This window comes from Pholis gunnellus, assembly GCF_910591455.1.
Source record: "Pholis gunnellus genome assembly, chromosome: 7".
NCBI classification, from domain to species: Eukaryota; Metazoa; Chordata; class Actinopteri; order Perciformes; family Pholidae; genus Pholis; species Pholis gunnellus.
In genome coordinates this window covers 1,479,423-1,501,998 of record NC_136533.1, presented here as the reverse complement: position 1 = coordinate 1,501,998, position 22,576 = coordinate 1,479,423, and the positions used below count along the sequence as shown (strand labels likewise).

General features: G+C 42.6%; 1 protein-coding gene across 1 annotated transcript in view; it reads right to left on the bottom strand.

Moving 5' to 3' along the window:
• Positions 1-22,576, bottom strand: part of LOC306698940 (voltage-dependent calcium channel subunit alpha-2/delta-4-like) — a gene marked incomplete at both ends in the record, with an annotated part of 80,820 nt that overhangs the window by 38,301 nt on the left and 19,943 nt on the right. The window contains 9 exons of the mRNA XM_079163441.1: positions 724-784; positions 1,743-1,874; positions 1,952-2,114; positions 2,619-2,678; positions 2,923-3,039; positions 5,783-5,864; positions 11,810-11,920; positions 17,383-17,417; positions 17,542-19,068. Of these exons, the coding sequence (XP_079019567.1) occupies positions 724-784; positions 1,743-1,874; positions 1,952-2,114; positions 2,619-2,678; positions 2,923-3,039; positions 5,783-5,864; positions 11,810-11,920; positions 17,383-17,417; positions 17,542-19,068 (2,288 nt within the window). The remainder of the gene's footprint in view (positions 1-723; positions 785-1,742; positions 1,875-1,951; positions 2,115-2,618; positions 2,679-2,922; positions 3,040-5,782; positions 5,865-11,809; positions 11,921-17,382; positions 17,418-17,541; positions 19,069-22,576) is intronic.

Here is a 22,576-nt window from a genome sequence, read left to right as displayed (position 1 = left end):
TAGTGTCTGTTTTAAGATGCTACTATGAAGAAGCAGAGAATGTCAAACTCTGTGTTTATAACGTTATAACGCAGTAAAATGTAAAACCTTCATCATCTCGCTGCCTCCAGCTACTTTGTTTCTGGACTTTATGTTCCTGTTTCCAGGCTGCTGGCAAGTTCACACCTTTAATAACGGACTAAACTTAGCATCCCATCTGTCTCCGTGTTCACAGAGAAGTATTGAATATATTTCAAACAAACAAAGAGAGTTCAATGTGTTCCTTTAACAAAACCATGTCTGAGCTGAAAATCTTCTCCAGCTTCATTTAAATCCAGCAGAGAAAACAGAAAAAATTTAAACAACCGCTGGGTTGTTTAAATAATGAAAGTTTCCCCTCAGAGACAAAGTAACATTTAAGTCAAGTTTGATCTTTATGTTTATTTGTTGGTCCAACTACAACAAAGTCTGCAGTCACGCTAGCAGCTCTGTGAGGCTGCACACTGTACATTTAATATCTGTACATTTATCAAATTAATATTGTTATCAATATCAAATATCCAACAGCATTATTGCATATTTTCCTCATATTGTGTAGCCTTACTGAATGCTAACATTGGATGCTAACATGCTCACAATGCTTACATGCAGATGATTAGCAGGTATATTGTCAATCATGTTCAGAATGCTCGTTAGCATGCTAACGTTAGCTAATTAGCAGCAGCTAGAAGCTGTTGAACTCACCAGTTTCTGTTCCTGCAGTCAAAAGCTGCAACACCGTTCGAGTCTGGAGTCCATTTAATACCTGAGAGACACAGAGTCAGTATATTGATATATATTATACATCTATTTATCTAGTACTGATGATACAAATATTATTAAGAAATATACTGTTAGGTTTTATTTTGTTCCCTCGTGATCATAACAAATTAAATCACATTTTAATTAACTTGTAATCATTTATAATCAAGAACTCTTTATTGGCCGTGTATGCGTACGCATGACTCCAGTTTCCACTTCGCTCTCGATGTACATACACAAATTTACAATAAACAAGAAAAATATATATAAAAAATTTAAAAGGGCAGCAAAAAAACAACAGATATAAACATTTAACAATGTGTACAGACATGAGCAGGTTGACGGAAATACATAAATACTTTTATATTATTTTAATCGCCAAAATTACACCATTTATCACAGCCACAAAATGTGACAACAGGCATTATTGTCAGATTTTCACTTTCTGATTCTCACTTTTTTTGAAAAAACAATTTATTCAATTTCAGTTGGACATTTACCACCAAAACTCCAGCTCTGTTGGAGATAAAGCTGAAACTGAAGCTGAGACTAAAGCTGAGACTAAAGCTGAGACTAAAGCTCAGACTAAAGCTCAGACAGAAGCTCAGACAGAACCTCAAACAGAAGTTTAAACTAAAGCTCAAACAGAAGCTCAGACTAAAGCGCACACTGAAGCTCAGACTAAAGGTCAAACTGAAGCTCAAACTGAAGCTCAGACTAAAGGTCAAACTGAAGCTCAGACTAAAGCTCAGACTAAAGCTCAGACTGAAGCTCAGACTGAAGCTCAGACTAAAGCTCAGACTAAAGCTCAGACTGAAGCTCAGACTAAAGCTCAGACTAAAGCTCAGACTAAAGCTCAGACTGAAGCTCAGACTAAAGCTCAGACTGAAGCTCAGACTGAAGCTCAGACTAAAGCTCAGACTAAAGCTCAGACTGAAGCTCAGACTAAAGCTCAGACTAACCGGGGTAAATCCTGAAGAAGCCCGTGGAGCTGCCGAAGAACTGCCAGGTGAGCGTTGGATCCTTCTGGAAGTTGCCGATGAAGATGTCGTTTAGCGCCTCAGAGTTGTAGATGGCGTTGAGGATGTTGGGGTCTGCACACAGAGGACGGTCGTTAGAAGCTAAACCTCACAGGAGCTGTTTGAGACAGACGTAAAGGACGACCTCTGACCTTTGTTGTAGACGTTGGTGGGGATCTGGATGTCGCTGAGCAGCGTGTTCACCAGCAGCTTGTTGAAGTGTTCGTTCTCCTCCAGATTGAAGTCTCCGCCCAGCTCCACGTTGTTCCCGTCCTCGTCCTCCGTGTTGATCAGCATGGAGTTGTAGTAATCAAACTGATGGGAGACAGGAAGAAGAATCCTTTCAGAATAAAATGCAGCGCAGGTCACGTCTATTCTCCGCCGACCAGCGTCGCCATAAAACACCTTAAAGAATCTGAAGACTTTGACACAAGGTGTCTCTCTACAATACAACATAAATACGATGTTGAATATAATATGTATTCAACATCGTATTTCTTTTGTATACTATATATATATATATATATATATATATATATATATATTGTATATAGCTGTTGAATGTTTATATGTTTCTGTGTGTAGTGTCTCTGCTGCAGCGTTAACCCAGTTTCCTCACAGGATCGGGGGAGTTTGATCTAATCTCAGGTGAAGCTTTAAAGCTTCGACCGGCTGTTGAGCTACAAACTGTTAGCATGCTAGTGTTAGCGTTAGAGCTTAGGCCACTTAGAGGGTTGATGGATTATCTGAGCTTGGCTTGTGTTTCAGATCTCTGCAGGTTTGAGTGTGTGAGTAAAATAAGTTGTGAAGAGCACCAACCTGCAACGAAGCGTTGTAGTCGTGGTACAGATCGGCGTCCTCTGCCGACTCCGCCAATCTCTGAGACAAGAAACAGAAAAAGTCTTTAAATGAAGTAATGTCTAATTCATCATCATCATCATCATCATCATCATCATCATCATCATCATCATCATCATCATCATCATCATCATCATCACAGGTTACATAAGACAGAGAGATGTGAGCAAAATTGAGAGAAATGGGAGTTTGAAAAGATTTGAGCACAAAAGGGGCTGAGAACACTTTGCATTCTGGGAAATGTAGGAATCCTCTTCGTCCTCACCTTCACCGACTTCATCTTGCTTCCCAACATCCGCTCGATTTCATCCGAGTAATCCTTCACCAGGTCGTTTCCGTTCAGCTCCACGATCTTAATGATGGACTCCACGTCCTTCAGTTTCTGAGACACACACACAGACACACACACACACACACACACAGACACACACACACACACAGAGAAACACACATTTTAACAAGTGTAATGGTATTATTGAGTACTCACATAAGTACTCGTACTTGTATTGTTCTGGTATTAGTGCATCCTCCTCATTTAAAATAAAGCGTTCACTTTAACCAGAGTGTGAAACTATGAAGTCATGATTGATTCATCTGAGACCAACAGTCATGTGACCACAAGAGAGAGAAACTCTGACTGAACTTCAGGAAGTGAACACAGAGCAGAGAGGAGAGGAGAGGAGAGAGGAGAGAAGAGAGGAGAGAGGAGAGGAGAGAGGAGAGGAGAGGAGAGAGGAGAGAGGAGAGAGGAGAGGAGAGAGTAGAGAGGAGAGGAGAGAGGAGAGGAGAGAGGAGAGGAGAGAGAGGAGAGGAGAGGAGAGAGGAGAGGAGAGAGGAGAGGAGAGAGAGGAGAGAGGCTGTAAAATGTTTGTAAAAATAATGTATTATTCATAACACGTAGAGCCTCCATGTTTTTCTAGTATCACTTGTGGACACTTGACATGTTGGATGTATAGATTCCAATATTTTCTAATTTTTCTAAAATAAACTATCACAGAAATCCAACTTGTGTTTTTCTTTTTATGATTGATGTCATTCTAACTGTTATTCTGCACTAAAGACGTGTTCTCGTGTTCTAGAGAGTTAAATCTCTCTGAGATCTGGATCCACACAGTAAGTGAAGCAGGTGAAACAGTGACACTGATCTGATGCTGCTGGCAGACCGGTTTGCTTTTTTCAGACCATTCGGATCGAGAGACTCACTCAAGATTACCGCTGTGATGTGGAGATGTGTGTGTGTGTGTGTGTGTGTTTATTTTTGTTGTTTTTACTGTCTGAAGTAATCAGGTCAGTTTCTCTGGATCAAGAAGCTGGAAGCCAGCTGAGAGCGGGGGGGGGGGGGGGCAGTCTGGTTACTTACACTCTGAATCACTCCCATTAAGTCATTCACTAATTCCAATTAGTCCATGCAACCCACTTACTGGCACGACTGCATGCAGAGTGCAGAGCCAAACATTTAGTGTTCACATCTTTATCTGCATCCGTTCACACGGAAAGACCCGGAACTCCACGTGAGTCGATTTGGACTTTTAAACTTTATAAAATCGATCGGAGGCTGTGAGACGGAAGCTAATGTTTCCAGCTGGTCGTGTTTACATTCGGTACACATTTTACCCAGTTTAGGACGTGAGCTTAAAAAGCTCTGAAAACCTATTTCCTTGATTAGCTTAGTGCTTCATGTGTTAAACCTGCATTCTCTCTAGATACACAGTCTATGGGTCCAACACAAACACAAGACTCTTTGCCATAGTTACATTAGTTTTGGTTTGGGATGTCCCGAAACACCGGGTTGTACAGCTAAATTCCAGTTGTGGTCCTGTTGGATGGGTGGGTTTTGTCTTTTAATGTCCTTTGAGCTTTGCGCAGGCACCTCTTGTCACCAATATCACTGGCGCTCGGTGGGTTCGGGTTAGTTGTGAAACAGGAAGCTGTTCCTGTTTAAATCTAAGCTTCCAGTTTCTTTTACCTGCTGATGTTTGAGTTTTGTTCTCCATCTATTAAACTAAATAACATCTAGCAGTAAAAAGACTTTCTCCTGAATGAAAGCATCGTTCAGACATGTTATTTTAGGATCTTCTTTCTCTCCTGGGGTTGTTTGTGGTTGTTTTTGTGCGTCTCTAAAAGCAGACTAACTGCAGCTGCCTGTGGTGAATCTAAATCTGACAGATAAATGGATGAATGTCTAAAATCAGAACAGGCCACAAATCCTGACGCCGGTAAAGAGGGCTCGGTCCTCAATCTGGGCATTACCATGATCCCTCTGTGTGTGTGTGTGTGTGTGTGTGTGTGTGTGTGTGTGTGTGTGTGTGTGTGTGTGTGTGTGTTAAACACACATAAATACACCAACACGGACAGAGCGTCACTATCTCACACACACACACACACACACACACACACACTCCTATTCCTCTCTGTTGCCAGTTCAAACCAGTCCGCTGGCCTTTGGACCAGTTCTGAGGTTCAGTTTCTTCTTCTTTTTATCGGTCAAATACGAGAATTACATCACATCAACTGAGGCGATCTGATGACTCTAAATCCCAAAACATCATCATCCTCCTCCTGCTGCTTTAATATTTAAAGGAGAATCCACCAAATAGCGCTTTTTAAAAGTTACTGCGAGGAGGTCTCAGTTTAATCCTGATCCTCTATGTGACCTACATCCGTAAACAAGACCGTCACAGAGAAGATTCTCTGTTTCTATATATTATCTTCATATATTCTGAGCATCACCGGGTCAAACTATGCACAACGTCAGACTCGCGGCACCCTGAGTTTACATTTTCACAGGCAGTGAGTAGCCGGTTAAATCGAGGATTTTACTTTTTACATAATGTTTCACGGTTTCAGCCGATCAGCAAAGACAAACAGAAAAGAATTGACTGGACAAAAACTAAAACCTTCAACAAAACAGCATTTTTATGCTACGCTAACGCTGTTCCACGCTAAGATCGTAGTCCTAACGAAGCCAGACTTTGCTCTAACTTCACACCTCTACTGGTTCTCGGGCCGTCAACTGGAATTCTGGGAAACGTAGGAAACAACGTACTGAAACTAAAGAAATCCCACTTCTCTGCCTCTGCACGGCAGCGAATGTCCTGAAAACAGAACCGCTGACATGAGTTTACCTTCTGCAGCAGCAGAGAGCCGGAGTATTTGATGGTGAGGTCTCGGAGCTGAGCGGAGACCACCGTCGCCCACTGCTGCACCCTGAAACACGACAACACGGAGCATCAAACACACGGGTTACAACAGCACAGCATCATGAGACAGCAGCTCAGCAGTAGATGCCTCACAGGAAGCTGAAGAACCTGAAGATTAACTTGAGCTGCAGCTCATTCAACATAAAGTGTAGAAGTTTTGATGGAAGTATTGCTGTGAACGCGTGAACATACAAGGAATCAGACTCTCAACGTACAAACGGAAATAAAGGACAACAAAGTAGAACAAAGGTAAGCATAAACATTTAACTACTATGTACAAATATGAAGACAGATATGTAAAAGTATATATAATGTATGAACATAAAACATCAAAAACAATGAGAACGAAATGAAGGTAATAGTGCAATGATGCAGAGTGATGCTTGAATACATATGTGAAGATTGTCACAGGATACTTCATGGACATGACATGTGTGTATATGTATATATCAGTGGTGGGCCGTCAGGGCCTGCAAAGCGTTCTCTGCCGGCCTAAACAGAATCACAAAGTTAGAGCTATTTTATAATTTTTCTTAAATACAATACATGTATCACAATTTATAAAATTATTTTTCCCATTATCTTATGTTCTCATTGCACAGCTACTGTGCTCCTCAGCTGCTCTGCTTCAGTGCAGCTTGTTTTAAGTAGAGCTTTGATCCAATCAGAGTTCACCTCTGTGTCTCTAGGTAGAAGAGAGGCCCCAGGCCTGCAGACTCACCAGTGAATCCATGTGCAGGTTAAGTGAAGGGGGACGATATTGTTGATTGGCATAGTCTTCAACCAATCAGATCTTTAGTTTGACATTCTTTGACGCGCCAGAGCGGCCTGCAGGCCTACAGCTACGTCAGCATTACTGCAGCTCTGCAGTGAGATTCTGTGCTGTGATTGGTCAGTGGGCGGGCACGTGACTATTTTGAAACAAAACTTAACAGCAGAGGCTTAGTCGAGTAGTAAGAGTTCATATTGAAAGATATGAATGAAATTATGATATTTTTTGTATTTTGCTTGGTGTAGATTTTTATTTTTTTTTACCTAGCTTTGTTTTTTAACACTCAATGGCTGAAACTGGAAGATAAACGGATTCGTGAGTTGGGATTTTGTGGGATTAATCTTTGTCAACAAAGAAAAGAGGATGTGATCAGCATTTGGTAAGTCAACTGCTTCGTTTTTTTACATCTAATATCTAAATGGCCCTTGAGTGTGTAGCAGAATGCTGTTGCTGCTGTTGTTTCCCCGTTAAGCTAGTTAGCCTAGCCTCCCGGAACACTCCCGGAGCATCAGCTGTTTTTCTGTTGTGGTTCTTTTTGTTCCGGTTCAGAGGTCACACAGAGGTCACACAGACCGCTGTCTCCTACTGAGCGCAGAAAACATTATATTTCCTACAATTTAAGCTTCTGTATTTTCCAAATGCACTAGTATTATTCAAACGTATTGTTCGGTTTGTAAGCCTCGTACCGAACGGTTTAATACGAATACGTAACGTTATATAGTTACAGCCCAAGAAACGAATAATAACCCTAGCTGTGGTGCCATCGTGTGGTTATAAGGTGGTATTTCAGCAATGAAGGCCTAGGTATAAAATGCACGGCCCGCCACTGGTATATATATACTGTATATATATAATTCAGAATATATTTGTACTGCATATTATTGATATGACGGTTGAATACCATTTGTTACACATAGTGCTAAAAATCTCTCCTGAATATCACATTAAGACAAAAGACCTCGAAGAACATCGTAGGAAAATCGATGCTGTGATTTGTTTGTTTGTTAACTTTTGACATTTGCAGGTTTCTGACAGGATTGCATCTTTTAGGGTGATTGGATGTCGAAAACGTCTGTTGTGTGAACTGCTCAGAAACCCTTTTATTATCAATTAATATTAATATTATTATATTAAATATCTTTTGCATATTTTTATTTTTAAACGACGCTGTGAGTTACTGAGTTTAGTCGGTATTTTACTGCAGCGTTAGTGTTGAGCTCTGACTAGTAAACATATTATTAACTTTATATATTCATTTATAGAAGTAGGAATGGAGGCAGTAGGGAAGTCAACATGGGGAAGTTTGACCTCACAATTTAATAAACTGTATATTATATAATATAATATTCCAAATTATCATTAATCCTCTGAACCCCAGAACCCGCCGGCGAGAAGGAAAAGCATGTTTTCTTTAAACAAATCGCCAAAACTACAGAAACTATCAGCCAGACGCTGTAAAAACTCTCATTATCGTCAGATTTTCATCTTTCCGGAGGTCCTTGAACACATCGTGTTCAACACTCTGTGTTTAGTTTAATTAAGTTATATATATATATATATATATATGTATACATATATATACATATATGTATGAACAGCCAGTGAGTGACGCTCTGCAGCGGTGATCTGGGGCATAAAAAGCCGGTGGGATACGGCGGTGATGAGAGAGATTTAGATAATCTGTTGTTCATGTGGGTCACAGAGAGCTGCAGGTGTTCAGCACAAACTCACAGAGACACAACAAACACAACACACGAATAATCCTTCATGTCAGAACACTGAGACCTCAGCTCCTCCAGACCAATAAACGTCTGTCACAGCGTCTTCATTAGCTCGTGCATCCTTCAGAAATACATCTGGTGTCCATTATTATATATTGTTTACGAGAAGAGGAACGGTTTTCATCATCACAATACATGTTAACGGTTACAGTGTCAGGTTATAAAAATCACACCTTAATCACTTTAATAAGTAGAGAAAGTGACAATGAGAATAATGGAGAATACAGCTGCTGCTGTTGTTGTTATATTGGGAGTAATTAAGATGAAGCTGTTCAGGTCAGAACGCAACAACGCAAACTATCGCTGCTGTTAGCTCCTCTCACCTTCAGAGAAACACTGGAGCTCTTTTCATCTGTTCATTTTAAACATGCATAGATATCATTATTATTATTATTTAGTGTTATCAGCTGTAATAATGAGCTCATGTCTCAGTTTCTAGCAACACTTTCAACCGTTTGTTTTTAAAATGCCGCCAAAATAATGAATGAATCCTCATGAAGATCACCTCTAACATGAGATCAGCTGATCCTCGGCGCTGCAGCGATCTGTCGGCAGATTGAAGCCAAATCTGTCGACTGTGACCAGGACGACACAAAGACAACTTCTCCTTTAGTGAGTCGCAAACCGACGAAATGAAACAAACGGGAACGACAAACGTGTCCGGAAACCAGCGAGAGAAGCAGAACTACATGTGAGATGATTTTAGGAGTTTTTTTTAATTATTACACTCGTTAGTCGTTACAATCAGTTTTTCGGGTTAAGACACGAGTCTGGAACATAGACTTTAAATCCCAAACATCCATCAAGAGAAGACTGAAAGGATGAATCTCGCTGCTTAAACCAACAGCAGCGAGAAGGAAAGACGGTCGAGTCCGTTTTATTTAAACGGAATAAATCAGAGCCGACGTTGAACTGAGCTGCAGGACGAGATGCGTGTTCGTGTTAGTGAGTCAGAGCAGCAACAACGTCTGTGGCTCTGTGTGACAAACAAACAAGTGTTGGGGAACAGATGGGTCGCCGGTTCAAATCCAGCTCGGACCAAGCTTGAGACACCAAACCAGCTCGCTGGGACATCTCTGCACATTAAACTGTGTGTGTGTGTGTGTGTGTGTGTGTGTGAATATACATCAAAGTAAAAACATTGAATTTCCCATCGACGCATTAATAAAGTCTGCGTTCGCCTTCTTACAGTCGTTTAGCGTACGACACCCTCCATCCAAAAATAAAAACAATGTTTTTATGTGTTTCTGTTATATGGAGCATCAACAATCAATAATTAGTATCAGCGGCAACAAAACATGTGATCAGAGGGCTCGGAGTGGAAGGTGACCGGGCCGGTGTGGAGGGGGGCGTGGCCTGTGTGGAGGGGGGGGGGGGGGGGGGCGTGGCCTGTGGCCTGTTCCACAGATGGTGATGGAGGAGAAGCTGCAGCGCTGCTTCACGCTAACGACACCCGGCAGCTTCATGCTAATGAGGTCGTTAGTACGAGAGAAACACTCACAGGTGCATTCTGGGAAGTTTAAATATGTGGAAAGAGAAGATTTTTAAACAAGAAAGAATAGAATTTAAGTGAGATTCTAATGTTGATTAGCCGGCTGTGGTTGAGTATTTTAATTAACTCTGAATTAGATTTTTCCTGATGGTTCTGATGTATTTTAAGCTGTTTTATTGCATGTTTTTAGGTTCAGTTCTTCAGAGAGAGAGAGAGAGACACAGAGACAGACAGAGACATATTTTCCATTAAGCCTCGTTGTGATAGTGTTAATAGTGAAGTGCAGACGTTTGTCTGGCTGAGACCTCTTCAGAGGGTTGTTACGGTCTGCGTTCAGGTTAAAGGTGTAGCTGTGAGAGCTAACGCTAAACTCTACGTCACATTTACACCTGAAATAATCTCTGTGTTGGTCTCTGCTGAAGAGTTGTGGACAGAAAACAAGAGCGCAGATTTCAGCGAAGCCTCGAGGGAACAACAGCCGTCAGCTGACAAACTTATTCCCTCAGGAAACAGAGTGCATTCTGGGAGTTTACTGTCTGGAGCTTAATTTATCTGGAACAAGTCCAATCAGGACTATTTTCTATGAGACCACATGCACACAGATCAATGTCACCATTATATACTATAACACATGTACTACACCTCACATATTGTACTTTTTACTGTACATCTCAGAGGTACATGGTGTACTTTTTAGAGGTAATATATCGTTAACAGACCAGACTAATCTTCAAATGAGTTGTTTTAGGTTTTTATCGTCCTCATCGTTTTGTTGTGTTGTTGTGTTGTTAATAGTGGTGATGTCACCGCTAGACGACAATCAGAATGTTGATCGGTTAAAATAAACATCAAACATTCTTTTTAAAGCATGAGAGCGGCTGGTCCACCTTAAAACGTTCAGCCCACCTTAAGTGAGCTACGTGTTGTCGTTAGCCTCGAGGCTAAGCGATGTTTAGCGTAAACACGATAAATGATGGATTTAACCTGTTTTTGTTTGTCGGTTATTGTCTCCGAAAACCACAGCACCCCCACATGCCAAAGCTCTGACGTTAATCATGTTGGATAATGAATGATTAACGAGGCTATCAGTCAGAGAACAACTAATATATACTAAATCACCATAGTTTATTATTAATAAACAAGAAGAAAGAAAAGTGTCGGAAATGCTGACGGCAGCTAACAGAGGAGTGAAGCTAGCGCTGTAACGCTAGCAGCTAACTGGCCATGTAGCTAACAAACCGATAGCAGCAAGAGACGTAACAATAGCAACGTTCTCCCTTTATTGAAATAAAGCAGCTTGGTTTAGGTCGGGTCTGTGTACCCAAAACATTCTGCTAATGACTTGTTTTCATCTGAACGCATCTTTCTAGTTTATTATTATTAAACAAGAAGAAAGAAAAGTGTCAGAAATGCTGACGACAGCTAACAGGAGTGAAGCTAGCGCTGTGACGTTAGCAGCTAACTAGCCATGTAGCTAACAAACCGACAACAGCAAGAGACGTAACAATAGCAACGTTCTGCCTTTATTAAAATAAAGCAGCTTGATTTAGGTCGGGTCTGTGTGCCCAAAACATTCTGCTAATGACTTGTTTTCATCTTTGGCAATTAAAAAACAATTAAAAGTTATATTAAATATTCATTTCAGCATCTATTCTCTGCCCTCTAAATCTTCTGATAATAAGTAAATAGATCACAAACTTTATAATAACTTCTTTCTGGAGATCCAACGATATCAAATATGTTGTAGATACACAAACATCTGGAATATCTCAAACTGATAAAAACTCCTTAAAAACCAGTTTGAATGAGTTGAGACCAGTGAGATTGGACTTGTGATTGTTACTCTCACTCAGCAGATGGACCATGAAGGGGGCTGAGATCCAGAAGAAGACTTGGAGGACACTTACGTCTCCGGTGGGATCTTCATCTGAGCCTGAGCTGTAATCCACAAGCAGAAAAATCCCAGAATCCTCAGGAGCTTCCTGACTGTCGGCGCGCTGCCCTCCATCCTGCTTCCTCTGAGGGATCAGAGCAGGTTTCACTCAACGTGGATCGGCTCTGAAGGGTTCAGGAGGACCATGAAGAGTTTGTAGGAAACGGCTTCCTCATGTTGGCTAAAGGGAGTAGAGGAAGAAGAAGAAGGTGGTGGTCTCGGTGGTGGTCTTTGGAACCTGAACCCGTCCTGCTGCCGGCATCTTCTCGCCACTTCCTGTTTTGTTTGTTTTTAGCGTCTCATCCTCTTTAAAGAAAACTTCCAGAAGATTATTTTTAAATGCTTTTAAAACTCGTCCAGGAGCAGAGAGGTTTAAAATCCGGCTCTTGGTGCATCAAGATCTCCGTCTGAGAGTGGTTCCCTCTGCACCAGGTTCTCTACGGTCCTCATGAGACCAGAACCAACGAGCGAGGGTTAATTTCTCTGCACCTCGCAGATATTTAGGAAGACGTAAAGCCGGCAGCAGATTTTACAGCCGCTCGCCTCCACTGTCACCCAATTTGCAATGTAATCTACTTGGATTAAAAACTCCTCTTCTCCATAGAGAGAGAGAGAGAGAGAGAGAGAGAGAGAGAGAGAGAGAGAGAGAGAGAGAGAGAGAGAGAGAGAGAGGGAGGGAGAGAGAGAGAGAGAGAGAGAGAGAGAGAGGAGGGATTGGAGCAGAGGATTGGATGAGGGCTCGGTTTTATCTAAGAGGATTAGAGCGATTTGTGGAGACAGGCTCTCCTCTGACCAATGAGAGGAGAGAAACCATGAGGTCCAGTTTGGCTGGTGGGGGGGGAGAGAGAGAGAGAGAGAGAGAGAGAGAGACTCTCCTCCTGTGAACATTAACTACACCTCATTGCCTCGGGGGGGGATTCGACCTCCATGACTCATCTGCAGCTCTGAGGTCAGTGCCTTGCTCAGGGGCAGCGGCAGGCAGACACCTGACATGGTAAAACACGCACACACACTCACAGGTTTCAGTCTCCAGCCTTTAATCTGATCAAAAGGTAACGAGAGGCAAAGCTGTCGGCCAATTAGAGCTCACCTGTGTCATCTCAAGCTCCCCTTCCTCCTCAATCATCATCATGACGTTGTGAAGTCTCAAGTTCGTCATATTGGCCGTCGCCATCTTGTTTTTTTTGCAACCAGTGAACAGGAAGTGACCACATCTGGACTGAGGAGGAGTGACGTAGAGACCTGTCAATCACTGTGTAGCCCCGCCCCTAAAGCATCCCCTGCTTTATGGTCTGTTTGACTCTAAATGGACCATCATTTACTAAATGAACATCATGCTGTATTGAAGAAGACTTTAAACTAGAGATTGAGACCATAAACTCATGTTTACAATGTTTACTGAGGGAATAAATCAAGAGAGAAGTAGAGTCATTTTCTCATAGACTTCTATACAACCAGAGGAGTCGCCCCCTGGTGGACACTAGAGAGAATGCAGCTTTAACACGTGAAGCTTTAGCTTCACTCTTCATGAGCCTCAGACTGAGAAGTGAAACCAGTCGAGTGTCTTCTTGTAAATAAATATCACGTTTGATTTTCCTCACATTGATTCTGTGTTAAATACTTCAGACGCACTGAATGAGTTTCGACCTTCTTGTTCACAGAGAATCTGACGTTTAAATCCACTCACACGTCATTGATTATTGATCGGTCAGAGAAGATCTGACGAACTACAACCCGATCGATCAATTCTGTCTCTTTAATAATCCTCTAAACTGAAGAGTGACAGAAATAATGATGATTATTAAATCATCACAACTTTTTAAAAACCCTCTGAAGCCCAAAACATGCTGGCAGGTTTATTTAATGCATGTTTTCTTTGAATTTATCACCAATATCACAACATTCATCACAGCCAGAAGTTGTAAAAACAGACATTACTGCCAGATTTCCTCTTTCCGGCGGTCCTTGAACACATCGTGTGTGAGGAACCCTTCCGTCAGGAAAAAGCGACCGAATCAAAGCTTAAAACATTTTATTCTTCGTGTTCTCATTATAAATGTCTCCTCTAATAAAGCGTTTGTGTAAAAACATTAAATTGTGAGCTCCTCAGTGAAACTATGACGTCATGATTGATTCATCTGAGACCAATAGTCATGTGACAACAAATCAGAGAAACCTTGACTGAATTGTGAAAATTATATATATTTTTTAAATTCAACTTGTTTTCTTACTTTTATGATTTCTGGGATTATGACTGTATTATATTGCAGCATGCACATGTTTGAGTTCTCTCTGCTTCTAGCCAGTATTTGTTGTGTTTCCATAGAGCAGAGTTTTTATATATTACAGTGAAAACATAACAGGTGACCACAGGTTTCTGCCTCCAGCGCCAGAAACACAGTGAACTAATGAGACAACAGCTCCCTCTAGTGTTCAAAGAGCTCACTGCAACTTTACAAACGTTCTCGCTTCAAAGTCTAGAACTCTCAATATAGAAATGTAATAATCATAACAGGCAGAAAGTACACACTATAATGAATCCAGTACATCATGTCACAAGTACAAGTACTCAAATAAAAGTCCTGCATTAAAGATTGATTTACTGAATATTTAAGTTAAAGTACTTGTTGTATATAACGATCCTTTCAGACTATTATATAGAATCTTTACTTCGAGATGTCGATAGAAAATTTGCAAAAAATTTGAAATTTTTTTTCTATTGCTATTATTCAAATGATTCTTCATTATTGTGTGTTTTGTCTCTTCTTTTGGTAAATTAAATAGACTAAAGATACAAAGTACAGGGAGGTGGAGTCTGTAACCAGAACTGATTATATTAAAGTATTAAAGTGATTCTCTATTTACACACATGTACTATTAACATGTCAGTGTTTGTATGTTTGAATATGATGCTTATCGTCAATAACCTCCAGAGTATAAACATTAAGCACATGTGCATTTTATTTACATGATTTTACATCTATGGCTTGAATTTAAAGACATTTAAAAACGTGTAAATGATCAAATATCAATATGTGGAAACATCGGATTCACATAAACTATGAATCTGTCAGGAACATGGTGAGTGTAGGCAACTAGTGCTAGAATATATATATATATATATATATATATATATACATGTATTTAAATGTATGGGGAACACACGTTTAATGTGATCATTTGCATTCATTCTGATGAGAACAGAAGTCATGAAGGAAATGAAAGTAAAGTGAAGGATCAGGTTTTAAGACACAAAAGTTCATCATTTTTATGATCCCGGTAATAAAGTTCAGTCCTCACACCAGCAGCACATTCTCCACTTAGACTTCTCAGAACTCTGTGTGTGTGTGTGTGTGTGTGTGTGTGTGTGTGTGTGTGTGTGTGTGTGTGTGTCGTAAGGTGCTGATGAGGTGGGTTCCAGGTCTTTGAGGTGTCATGGAGGATCTGGTAACAGTGTGGTCTCAGTGTCAGAGCTGAGAGTAAATCACATGGTTAAGAGTGCTTCAGTGACCCCCCCCCCCCCCCACACACACACACACACACACACACACATACACACACAAAGTAAGTGAAGGTTTTTCACAGAATGATGATAGTTAAATGTAAGCTAGCTAGCGTGCTAGCGTGTCCATCTGCAGAGCTTGTTGGTCGTCTAACCTCCGGAGCTCCAACCTAAACTCTGGAATCTGGAATTAACAAACTAAATAAGAAGCTATTAGCTGTGATGCTAACGTTAAACTGGTTACAGTGAGCTATCTCTTCCATCTCTCCTAGAGTCTAACTTTCCGTATTAGCAACGTTTCTCTCCATCTCTGGAACACGTTGCCGGTGTTGTTGCTGCTCAAAGAATCACATTTCATCATCTCACATGTACGTGTCACGACTTTAACCTCTACTCTGAGATGATTCCTGTTTGCCAAATACATTTAAGAAGAAAATGCTGCAGCCTGTTATGTCTGCTCTGCTCTCGTGTCGTTTTAATTCCGTTTAATTTGATATTTAGTTATTTTCGGCTGCCTTGAAACATCTGGCCGGGGACTGCGGATGGAGACGAGCCTCTCTGGCTAACTCTGGCTCACTTACAGTTCTACTGTTGGTTGGTGGGCGTCGTCCCCGCTAAATAAATAAATAAATAAACAAACGTAACTGTGACACCTAGCGTGGTACGCTGGTCATCAGCCTCCTCTTGACACCCAAACCCCCCCGGGGGGGGGGGGTCAGAGGTCAGATGGTTACGTAACATCCAATCAGGCAAACACAACTCTCACTTTCAGTAAACACCGACCGACCGAGCAGCCAATCAGAGAACACACGTCAGCTGCACAGAAGTGGCGGCCATCTTGGATTTTTCTAAACTCGCAGTATGAAGAACGTTTTTATAACTTTATTACCAAGTCGACAGAAGATAGATGACGGGGGAGAGAGCATGCAATTAGTCCACATTTTTCAAGCAAAAACACTCAATATTTACTTGTTCCAGCTCCTTAATTAAATATGAATATATTTTAGTCCAAAATATGTATTTTTTACTTTAACGTCAAAGTGTTTTTCTTCTTCTCTGCTGTTTATGTTCGTGTGTTTTGAACGGAGGTTTCTCTCTCTACACAGCAAACAGCTGCCGAGCCATCAAGTCCAGTCCATCATCCTCAGCTTCATGTTAACACACCACCGCTGCTGTGTGTGTGTGTGTGTGTGTGTGTGTGTAGATGGAGGGTCTTTATCCCCCTGATATGGAGGGCTTAGATGAACAATGGTCGTATTGAGGAGGACGTTGCCCCGCGTGGCCTGACGTGGACGGAGGGTTATGGAGGGGTTTGTGTGTGTGTGTGTGTGTGTGTGGGGGGGGCCCTGATCCCTGCAGCTGTCGCCTGGCACGCTCCGGCCTCGGGGAGGACCGACAGCTCACGTCACCGCCGAGTGTCCCGCTGCAGCCGACGGCGGGTTGAGACGGAACGTGTCACAGTTCTGAGCGTGGAGCCGTTTAATGCCGCTCGCGCCGAAAGAACTGGCAGCTGTCAATCTCACTCGCAAAGTGGGGGCGACACATAAGCTCCTCCCACCTCCGAGATGGAGGCTCTCATCGAGAGACTTACATCTTACCCACAATGCTTTGTGATCCCCTCTCATTGTATCCGTATGGCGGCACACAAGATGTAAAGAACACGGTGACTTCAGCTTATTGGCTGATCTCCCTCCACGTATTACATCACCGCCGTCCGGATCGCGTTGCTCAAAAGTCGGAATATTCACGGCGACATCTGTTCAATTAACAATCCGAGGCCTGATCGATGTGCCAAACCGCGAGTGCAGAGGTTTAACCCTCCTCCTCCTCCTCCTCATGGCTTCTTGTTCTCTGTTCCTCGGCTCACAGTTGGTTTATTATTTATCTGCCGGCATCGAGCCAACAGTTGCTGCTCGGCCTCTCGGCCTCCGTGACGCCAGCTGTCGCTTCACTTCACTGTTCGACTCATGACAAGCTTCCTTCACAGGCTCCTTGAAGGTGTGAAGGTTCCTCAGGTTGAACTGGACATCGTCACACATTCCTACTGGGGCCGCGTGGCCACAGAGACCCGTTCTGGTCTCTTTTTAGGGGAGATAACGAGTAAACAGTAGATGCCACAACAGTTTAGTAACTTTAGTCAAGTTAAAACGATCAAATATTTGGTTTTTCTGTGGCACAGATGGAGATATTTTCACCAAACATACACATTTGTGAGCGTCTTTGTGGACGTCTTTGTGGGCGTCTTTGTGGACGTCTTTTTGGACGTCTTTTTGGGCGTCTTTGTGGACGTCTTTTTGGACGTCTTTTTGGACGTCTTTTTGGACGTCTTTGTGGGCGTCTTTGTGGACGTCTTTGTGAGCGTCTTTGTGGACGTCTTTTTGGACGTTTTTTTGGACGTCTTTGTGGACGTCTTTGTGGACGTCTTTTTGGACGTCTTTGTGGACGTCTTTTTGGACGTCTTTGTGGGCATCTTTTTGGACGTCTTTGTGGACGTCTTTGTGGACGTCTTTGTGGATGTCTTTTTGGACGTCTTTGTGGGCGTCTTTGTGGACGTCTTTTTGGACGTCTTTGTGGACGTCTTTTTGGACGTCTTTTTGGACGTCTTTGTGGGCATCTTTTTGGACGTCTTTGTGGACGTCTTTGTGGATGTCTTTGTGGATGTCTTTTTGGACGTCTTTGTGGGCGTCTTTTTGGACGTCTTTGTGGGCGTCTTTTTGGACGTCTTTGTGAGCGTCTTTGTGGACGTCTTTGTGGGCGTCTTTTTGGGCGTCTTTGTGGGCGTCTTTTTGGACGTCTTTTTGGACGTCTTTGTGGGCGTCTTTTTGGACGTCTTTTTGGACGTCTTTGTGGGCATCTTTTTGGACGTCTTTTTGGACGTCTTTGTGGGCATCTTTTTGGACGTCTTTGTGAGCGTCTTTGTGGACGTCTTTTTGGGCGTCTTTGTGGGCGTCTTTGTGGACGTCTTTTTGGACGTCTTTGTGGACGTCTTTTTGGACGTCTTTTTGGACGTCTTTGTGGGCATCTTTTTGGACGTCTTTGTGGACGTCTTTGTGGATGTCTTTGTGGACGTCTTTGTGGACGTCTTTGTGGGCGTCTTTTTGGGCGTCTTTGTGGGCGTCTTTTTGGACGTCTTTTTGGACGTCTTTGTGGGCGTCTTTGTGGACGTCTTTGTGAGCGTCTTTGTGGACGTCTTTTTGGACGTTTTTTTGGACGTCTTTGTGGACGTCTTTGTGGACGTCTTTTTGGACGTCTTTGTGAGCGTCTTTGTGGACGTCTTTTTGGACGTCTTTTTGGGCGTCTTTGTGGACGTCTTTTTGGACGTCTTTGTGGACGTCTTTTTGGACGTCTTTTTGGACGTCTTTGTGGGCATCTTTTTGGACGTCTTTGTGGACGTCTTTGTGGATGTCTTTGTGGACGTCTTTTTGGACGTCTTTGTGGGCATCTTTTTGGACGTCTTTGTGGACGTCTTTTTGGACGTCTTTGTGGGCGTCTTTTTGGACGTCTTTGTGAGCGTCTTTGTGGACGTCTTTGTGGGCGTCTTTTTGGACGTCTTTGTGGACGTCTTTGTGGACGTCTTTTTGGACGTCTTTTTGGACGTCTTTGTGGACGTCTTTGTGGACGTCTTTGTGGGCGTCTTTTTGGACGTCTTTGTGGACGTCTTTGTGGACGTCTTTTTGGACGTCTTTTTGGACGTCTTTTTGGACGTCTTTGTGGACGTCTTTGTGGACGTCCTGCCCGAAGAGGAAAAGGTCACTCCGGCTCTGACTACCCGATGAGTTTTGACCTTCCTAACAGCAGCAGTTGTCCGTCTGTTAAAACCTTAAACATCACCACAGAGACGCCAACGTCTACCTGATCCTCATACTCCACCTCTTTGTCTCGGTGTCTTCGGAGGCCGTTAAAGCTTCCTCCCTGTGTGGTCGCTCGTAAACTCGTCCTCGTGTCGGCCACTCGCCCGGCGCGTTAAAAAACGTCTCGTTAAAGAATAAAAGGCCGTTAAGCTTTGGGACGGCGTGGCGCTCGGAGAAAAACAACACGTCTCAAACACACAAACAGATGGTTTTCCACTTGTGAGGCGAGTCCTCGATAAACAAATCAGCAGGAAAACAAAAGAGCTTTTCACAGCTGATGAGGTTTCATTCGCCCGTTAAAGAAGCCAGAGCGTGTTGCGTTTCAGTCGGGAGACATAACGTCTTTGCGTCCTCACTAAAGGAGTCTTCTTCTGTGGTGCTTTCCTTTTTAATGGAAACCAAACGCGTGTGGAGGTTTAAGAGGACGAAGGAGAGACCAGATCACTCCACCGTGTGTGTGTGTGTGTGCGGTTGGTGTGTTTTTCTTGTGTCAACCGACACATGAAATAAAGTTGTGAGTCTTTGAACAATAAAGAGGCTGAAGTGTGTTGACCACATGTCGTCCGTCCTCCTCAGATTCCTGCAGACTGAATCAGAGCGTCGGTCTACTCACGGAGGCGATGACTCGGTTTCACTGTTAGAATGTTTCTCGTGTTCGTCACGTTTTGAATGTTTGAACCGGACACTGAATGGTTCAGCGGTGAGACATCATGAAGAAATCATGTGATCAATATAACACAGGAAACAAAGATGATCAGGAGGAATGGGAGGAAAAGGTTCTGAATACTTGTGTCAATATGTTTTAACAAATGAGCAAAGAAAGTCTGAAGTAAACTATTTTGCTGTGATTTAACTGCAATAAACGGATAAAAAGCGACGCTGAAATAACTACATAATGATGCCGATTTGTAAAAAGTCTGAATTCATGTTTTGTTAGTTCTCCCCTGAAGACGACAAGTCAACAACTTTCTGAATGGTTTTTGGATCTATCGGTGCTAAGCTATGCTAACATTGTAGCAGCTCCATCAACACTCAACATAACGTCATCTAGGCGTAAATACGTGAGTAGCTTTATTGTCGGTACCATAGACAGTCTATAGTTTACACACATATTTAAACACAGTGTCGTCCGGTCTCTGCTAATGTGAACACAGACGGATACGATATTATTTTCCTCCATAGCTTCAGATTCAATAACGTCAGTGACGACAGGAGGAGAATCTCAACGCTTTTGCTCAAAGTTTGTGCACTTGCGTTATTTGCGTTGCGTCATTCGCCTCATTCGCTCCGCCCGGCGTGATTTCGCTCTCATTTGCATCTTTGCAATGACTTTGTTTGCAATCTCGACGTGCAATAAATTAGCGTTGCGTTCCATTTATGGGTTTGTCGGGTCTTAAACCGGTTTGATTATGAATAAAACCTTGTCAATTATAACACGTACTGACAAATTAAAGAAAGCAACCTGTCCCCACAGCTTTACATCCAGCTTACTCCCAAATAATGTTTGTTTCTTCACACACTTAAGGAGCTACTAGTGTCTACTCTCTCATTAACGGGCTCCCAGTCTCATCATGGTCAACAGCTGCTGAGTCAAATGCAACATCTAGAGGTAAAATGTAGTATACAAGTCACTGTCAGGTCAAAGGATTCATTATATTATTATATTTATGTAAACTAAAGTGACCACTGGCGAAGCATTCACGCAAAACACGTGCGGGCCATGATGACGCGATGCTGTCGTGCCGGCGTATGAATGAAGCTTTCATTGTGAAACGAGACCCACACTGAGCAGAACATCTTACATTCAGCGCTCTCTGCCGGACAAACTACGGAGCTGTTCCTACGTTAACCGGAGCGTGTTGTTCATGCTGACGTACACCAAGAACCCTGAACGCCTCATCCATGGAGCTCTAGTTGTTACGTCTCACTGTTGTTCATGACATACTGGAGGTTGATCTTCACTGTATCGAGCTGAACAGAGACGACAACAAGACGCTCGTGACTCCATGATGCTGGAAACAGCATCATGGAGTCAGAACAAACGGACCACATCGAGCTCTCTTTCTTCAGACCGTCACTCAAAAGGATTGCGACTTGGCCCGACGCTCAAGACTCTGAACTCACGGAAGGAAATCCCCCTCTCTGCTGCTCGGTGTCTCCTTACTCTGCACGAGTTTCGGGGTTTTTTAAAGCGTCTTCCTGTTGAAATCAATGTAAAATAAATAAATAAAGATTCACCGAAGCAAATCCTGAGCTCAGAGACATTAAACCCTGAATCACTGACACGTCTCTCTCCGTACAGACGTGTGACATCATGTGATTTGTCACATTAATCCGACACAGGAAGTGATGTCACTGCAGCAGCACTAAAACGCTGAACAAGAATAGAAATCCATCTGAACGTGGAGTCGTGTTGTTGGATCTTCTGCCTCTTTGGTTTCATTCTTTTTTTTGTCAGACGTCACATCATCTCAAACCCACAGGATCAAACGTCACAGATAGTTTTAAGATCCCGACTAAAAGATCAGAGAACTGACGGTTTTGTTATTTGATTATTCTGAGATTCAAAGATATAAAATCATGAAGTCGAGGTTGTTATGAAGTCACACAGATCAAACATCAAACGTTTAACTTCCGTCTGAATGAAACTCGTTCTTTTTCTAACGTGAATCATAACTTGTTCTTCCAAACTCTCACTAAGTTTACACATAAAACACAAATGTGTGTATTTCATGAAGTCTCCACAGCTGCTGGGTTCACCGCTCAGAGGTCAAGTCTAAGTGAACGTACTCTGGAGAAGGTTCACTTCAAACACAATAAACCGACTCAGTTTGTGGAACATGAAGTCATGAAAAGTGACTTTGAATGGAAGTCAATGGGCAGAACTTCTTCTTTAGTTTTTGTTTGGGTAAAAAGATAAAAGTAATGTTTAAAGAGTTAGAAAGACAGTTAAACGTTCAGATCCTGGTCCAGGACCTGGAGGACCTCTGACTGCACGGGGTTAACGCGTCCCAGGAGACACACACACACACACACACACACACACACACACACACTTCAGCAGCCTAATCCCCCCAAAAAGCAGCAGCTTTACTGTAATTCACGCCGCAGCTGTCCGCTGCTGGAAGAATCGAGAAATTGTCCTGCACATGTTCAGCTGCAGGAACAAATGTCACGGAGCGAATGAAAAAACAAGATGGACACCTGAACACACACACACACACATACACACACACACATACCAGTGTTGGCATGATGTGCAATCGGAGGGGGGGGGCAGGTGGAGGCTGCCAGAGGTTTTATAGCAGCGTGTGTGTGTGTGTTGGGGTTGATGAGGTCGTGTGGCTTGTTATCAGTTGGCTGCCGTTGAAAGTAACTTCTGTCCAAT